At 44.3% G+C, this 6,000-nt stretch overlaps 1 protein-coding gene across 2 annotated transcripts in view; it reads right to left on the reverse strand.

The window, feature by feature from the left end:
* The window catches only part of LOC310834974 (intercellular adhesion molecule 2-like), a 105,323-nt gene extending 100,693 nt beyond the window's left edge, over positions 1 to 4,630 (reverse strand). Inside the window, exons 1-2 of one of the 2 annotated variants that reach the window (XM_083719595.1) lie at positions 4,315 to 4,630; positions 3,132 to 3,197 (exon numbers count right to left, since the gene is read on the reverse strand). In XM_083719595.1, coding sequence (XP_083575721.1) covers positions 3,132 to 3,195 — 64 coding nt within the window. In that variant the 5' untranslated portion in view covers positions 3,196 to 3,197; positions 4,315 to 4,630. The remainder of the gene's footprint in view (positions 1 to 3,131; positions 3,198 to 4,314) is intronic. The other variant, XM_083719594.1, reaches the window with a different exon arrangement.
* Positions 4,631 to 6,000: the final 1,370 nt, after the last annotated feature.

Below are 6,000 nucleotides of genomic sequence, written 5' to 3' on the forward strand. Positions count from 1 at the left end.
AGCAGGGCAAAGGGAAAACTGCTCAGACCCGTGCCTGGAAAGCATGGGTCAAGCAGAAAACTGTAACCCATAAGAGAGGAACAGACAAAAGACAGAAAAAGGTCTGCCAGGGATGGGCGAACTTGGGGAGAGTGTAGCAGGCCAGGAGAACACTAGAGGCCCAACTGTCCTTTGTGGTAGGAGTGCCTTTTACCAGCTGCCTGGTTCACCAAGGACAGCCATTCCTAGACAGGGAAAGTCTGTTCACTATAGTACATGTTTGTAACCTTGAGGCTAGATTGCTGACATGCACTCTGTGTGGGGTTGCCCTGGATCTAGTTCAGAAGCTCCAGCTGGTGCTGAACACCGTGGCCAGAAGGCTGTTGGGAGCTTCTGGTTGAGAACATGTGACACCGTTGTTGAAACTGCTGCCACTGGCTGCCTATCTGATACCAAGCCATGTTCAAGGTTCTTGTATTGATTACAAAGCCCTGAACGACTTGGGCTCAGGATACCTCAGGACCATCTGCAGGAGTGTCTCTAGTCATTCCCTGCGCTGGTGAGGCTCATATGACAACAATGAGAAACCAAGCCTTTAATCTTATCCACCCACTCCTGTGGAACTCTGTACCAGACATGGGGGGATCCTCAGCAGCTGTGTGCACACGCTGCACATGCTGATTTTAATTGTGCAGCCTGCTGGCGTGCTCACACCACTCTCACACACCCTGTGGCATGCGCATGATGTGCTGACATCACTCGTGCATGGCATGTGGCACCAGCCCCTTAAATTGCGGTGGCAATTCTGTTCCACCAGGCAACTAAGAGTACGTCTCCCACTATAGTCTATTAATGTTTCTTTTTATTTGCTTTTTGCTTCCAACTTATTGTTAACTGCTTTTCACGTTTAATTTGTTTTTAACTTTTTGTGATTTTATTGCTTGGTTTTGTGCTTTTATATTGTTCATAGATTAATTGAATTGTATAGTTGGAAGGGACCCCAAGGTCCAGCCCCCTGATATGTAAACCACTGTGATATATTTTTATTATGTACTGCTATATAAATATATTTATAAATAAATTACAATAAGTATCAAGGTCCCAAACCATATAGAAAAATTAACAGCAGCACTTTAAATACTTCCAGATGGTCACTAAATCAAGTGTATACAGAGGTACCTCAGTTTACAAACTTAATTTGTTCCAGAAGTCCATTCTTAAACCGAATTGTTCTTAAACCAAGGCGCACTTTTCCTACTGAGGCCTCCCGCCGCTGGTGCCCTTCCACTGCTCGGCTTCTGTTCGGCTTCCGAGGCAAAGTTCGCTAGCCGGAACACCTACTTCCGGTTTTGTGGAGTTCATTGCCCGAATAGTTCATTAACAGGACTGTTCATAGGCTGAGGTACCACTGTACTGGAAACTAGGTTTGTGCAATTAATATGGATTAAAACACTCTGTGGCTCTAGCACAACAAATCTACTGTCTCTTCACACACAGACACATATAAGCAGTTTGTGTTCCTATCCAGTCTTCAGAGTTCACACGATGTTCCCCTCAGACAACACCATCTCGATGCCTTTTCCTGGGAAGTGCATGTTCACCAGATACAGGTCTTTCCTATAAATCAGGGGAAATTGTCACGTTGCAAAGACACCTGAGAGCAGCAGCAGCCAAGCAGGCACAGTCATTTGGGCCTAGTCAGGTTATTCAGGCCTAACTGCTAATTGGGGAGTCACTCTGACATGGGACATTCTCCTTATAAGTAGCAGCCATTTTCTCTCTGTGTTCTCAGTAAGATTTCAGGCAGTCAGTTGTGAGCAGAGTCAGTACTGTGGTGCCCCGCAAGACGAACGCCTCGCAAGACGGAAAACCCGCTAGACGAAAGGGTTTTCCGTTTTGGAGGCGCTTCGCAAAACGAATTTCCCTATGGGCTTGCTTCGCAAGACGAAAAAGTCTTGCAAGTTCCTTCGGGTTTTTTCCCTCCCCCCCTTTTCCTAAGCCGCTAAGCCGCTTATCAGCTGATCGCTAAAAGCCGCTAGACCGCTAATAGCGCTAATCCGCTAAGCTGTCAATGGGCTTGCTTCGCAAGACGAAAAAACCGCTAGACGAAGAGCCTCACGGAGCGGATTAATTTCGTCTTGCAAGGCACCACTGTATGTAAGCTCAGTCAAACTGTTTGGAACCATGTTGTTTATGTAGAAGTTTATTTTAACTCAATAAAGCTCTTATTCTTTCACTTAAAAACTCTGCATTGTTAATTTACGCTGCGCGTCAGAAATGAGGCTCCAAACCAGAGAGTCACAGACGATTTGTTTTGGTGTTTTGGGTGAATCAATTTTCACTTTCTGCTACTCCCCTTTCAGTGCCTGCTGCTTTCATATTGCTTTCATTTTCAGCCATGCTCATAAATATTTCTGGTGTGCTCCTGAATGGAGCATAGCCTTATAAGCTTTCTCCCTCTTGACGCCTCAGATTTGCACAAAACCAGCTATTTGCACAAATTACTGTATTTTTTCGTGTATATATTTTTTCAAGTTTAAAATTGGGGGTTGTTTATACACGGATAGTGCATATGGGGGATTTCTTTATCTGGAGTCCCCCAAAATAGGGGTCATGTTATACATGGGGGGGTGTTATACATGGAAAAATACAGTACATGAAAAATGGAGTGCCAGAAATTACCTGACTGTACACTTTTGTGTATTTCTGTGTGGAATTTTGTGTGTGTTTTTTTAACCCACCATGGTGCCCATGCAGCCATCTGTGTGTCTGCCCCATCTGTATTTCACAGTATAGCAGAACCAACAAATTAGAAGGCAGGGACAAACACAAAAGCGAATGCCTACTGCTATGGATGGGAAAGACCTAAGCTGCTCCTCATACGCTGTATGTGTGGCTGTGGACTCGGAGGGGGGGGGGTCAGCCTCTTAACGATGCCCCAAAGTGGACAGGCCCCTATAAACAACCCACAGGCATATCAGAATAAATGCTCATTGCAGTACAACTTGACTTCCCAGCAAATCAGAATGAATATCAATAACCGCTAAAGAAGCTTTGTGCAAGCAAATCATTGCAAATGCTGAATAAATAGCTCCTCTGGAGGAGCCCTTTGAAATGGGATTGAGCTGAGTGTACAGTTTTAGAGCACCGACCTGGAAATGCCGTGAGGGTCACAGCACACCACAGAAAGTCAATGCAGAGCTTCCAGGATCTCATTACTATTAAGAAAGAGAGAAAAGCAGAGTTTTAGCTTCCAAAAGAATTCTCTCCAACCAACCTTTAAAAGGAATCCAAGGTTTTCCCCTTGGCTTACTTCTTCTGGTTTAGAAGCATTGCCCAACGACCCATTGATGAGTTTGTAAAGTTGTCATCAACACCAACCCAAATGCTTAGGAATGTACATGAGATAATGTCAAGAAATATAAATATATTTCTTGCAATTTTTAATTCTCAGCAATTTTCTCATCGGGGCATATGAAGCCGCTTTGGGTCCATTGTGTCCAGTACTGTCAATTCTCTTTTCAAACATCCTCTCAGTGGAGATCTGTCAGGATCCCAATCTAGGTTTTTTTACACTCCAAGTTGATTTCTTTTTCTTTTGCAGCAGTCTTGTAATGTTTAAAGTTTTGTTGCTGCTGCTTTCTGTTTCCCTTTAGATTACTGCAGTTTAAATATGATATTTTGCCTCTTTGACACCTATTTTTCCCTCTGCATTTTCATGGTGTGAAGCTACCCTGAATACCCTTTGAGTAGCAGAGTAGGGCATTAATTACTTACTTACTTGCAATGCAAGCGTGGGCATCTTCAATCATAGAAGTAAGTCCCTTGTGTGATTGCAGCCATACTTATTCTAACTTAATTCTTTCGTTTCATTTTGACTTCTTGCTGTCTTTTTAATTGATTTTAATTTTTAATCAGTTTTAATCAGTTTAACCAGTTTAATCAGTTTTGTAATCTTTTTCAATGAGGTAAGGGATATATACATAGCAGATAAACAATTGAATTGACTTTGCTTTTCTATTAAGTAGCAACACAAATCCCATAGATTTACTTCTTTTCCTTCACCGTGTCCTCTCCTCCCCTTGCTCTATGAAACTCAAAGATATACATGAGGTTATTAAATTTTATTCTCAACAACTGCCGTGTCAGGTTGGCCAGGCTTCAGCCAAACAAGTGATGGGCCAAACAAGACCACCCAAGCAGCTTCTGTCAAAGGCAGCAGTTTGGCTTCCATTATCCACCCCCCACCTCTGGCTAGCTAGAAGAGGAAATCCCAGGGTTGGTGCCCTTTTCCCAGTCCCCAAGAAGTGACACAGAGGGGGCTGGCTCACTTACCTGCCGGGATAGTGACAAAGGGGGCTGGAAGAGTAAAGAGCACCCAAGCAAGACAAATGGCAGGCGGTGAGGCTGGTGTTCTCTCCTTGCTGTGAGACTGCAGGATGAGCTATATGAATATAAGGAGAGCAAGCAACATGCAGGAAAGATAAGAAGGCTTCTGCTGGTGGTGGGCTGAGGGTGCTGTATCCTTTCTGCTAGAGGAAGATAAGTCAGCAAAACTCAAGAGTGCCTAGAAAGAACATTCTGGAGGAGCAGGCTAGGCACAGCCTAGCCAAAGCAACTGCTTTTAGTAAGAGAAAGAGTTGGGGGAGGAGCTGAATCTATCAATTTTGCTTTATCTCAGTTTCTCATTTTCCCGGCCTTCTGTTCAGTTATCCACATTTTGCATTTGTGATTATGTTTTTAAAAAGGATTCCTTATTAACAATTGTGAGCATTTTAATGAAAATTTCTTGTAATATATACATTTTTGTATGCAAATTTGACTAATATTTTCACTTTCCTCTAGTGCTTTTCAACCAGTGCACCGTGGCACCCGGGGCACCTTGAATGTTGGTCAGGGGGGCAGTGGGCAGCACTGGCCTCCATTCCTCCCTCCTTCCCTCCCTCCCTCCTATGATGCCCTCTCATGTCTCTCACAAATCCAGAGATTTGTGCAGCTGTTTGTTGTAGCGGCCCTGGCCTTGGAGAATGTAAGCATGCGAGTGAGGGTTTCCGAGGAGAGGAGGCTGAGGGAACCCTCCACAAGGGAGGGTGTCCAAAAGAGGGGCGGGGGCTGACAGCTCAGCAGGCAAGGGACAACAACATAACTGAGCCCCTGAGACTCGGAGCATGTTTCCCTGCAGGGGAGCTGGAGAAAGAATGCAGTTGGTCAAGGGAACTGTTAACTCATAAAAGTTGAAAACCTCTGCTCTAGTACATGCAATTTGCATACATTATTTGGCTAGAACTGCATCACAAGAGTCAGAGAAGTGTGAATTTTCTAAGGATAGCCATGTTTCAGTTCGCATCTTTTTCCAGAAAGTGTAAATTGGCTAGGTTAGCATTAAAATCCAAATCAAATCACTTTTCTCCCCATCCCTAACAAGAGTTCAGCCTGTGCTGAAGTTCTGGTTGAGCACAATGGGATTTACTTCTGAATAAACAGGCATAGGATTGTCTTGCCCCTTCTCCCCTTGTATAGAATCACTGAATTGTAGAACTGGAAGGGGCCCCAATAGTCATTCATTCATTGCATTTATTTCCCACCTTTCTTCCTCCAATGAGCTCAAGGTGGCGTACATGATTCTCACACTGCTCACTGAATGCCCACAATAACCCTGTGAGGTAGGTTAGGCTGAGAGGCAGTGACTGGGCTGAGGTCACACCAAATGAGCTTCATGAGAATGGGGATTCGAATCCTGGAATGCTGGTCCCTTCCAGGTCCTAGGCCAACACTCTCACCCCTCCGTCGCACTGGCCAACCCCCTGCAATGTAGGGTAAGGTTACCAGATTTTTTTCAAAGAATCCGGGGATCCTTTTTTTTTTGAAAAGAGAAAAAAAAATATTTTTAAAAAGTTATTATTTTTTAAAAAAGAAGTAATATCTTCTCTTCTGTGGTCTCCTCTGTCGCGTGGCCTTCCTCTGGGCCCCAGCCTGCTCTCTTGGAGTGCTAGCCGCCATGGAGTAGGCTCGGGTCGGGCC

The sequence above is a fragment of the Podarcis gaigeae genome (assembly GCF_964106915.1).
Source record: "Podarcis gaigeae genome assembly, chromosome: 17".
NCBI classification, from domain to species: Eukaryota; Metazoa; Chordata; class Lepidosauria; order Squamata; family Lacertidae; genus Podarcis; species Podarcis gaigeae.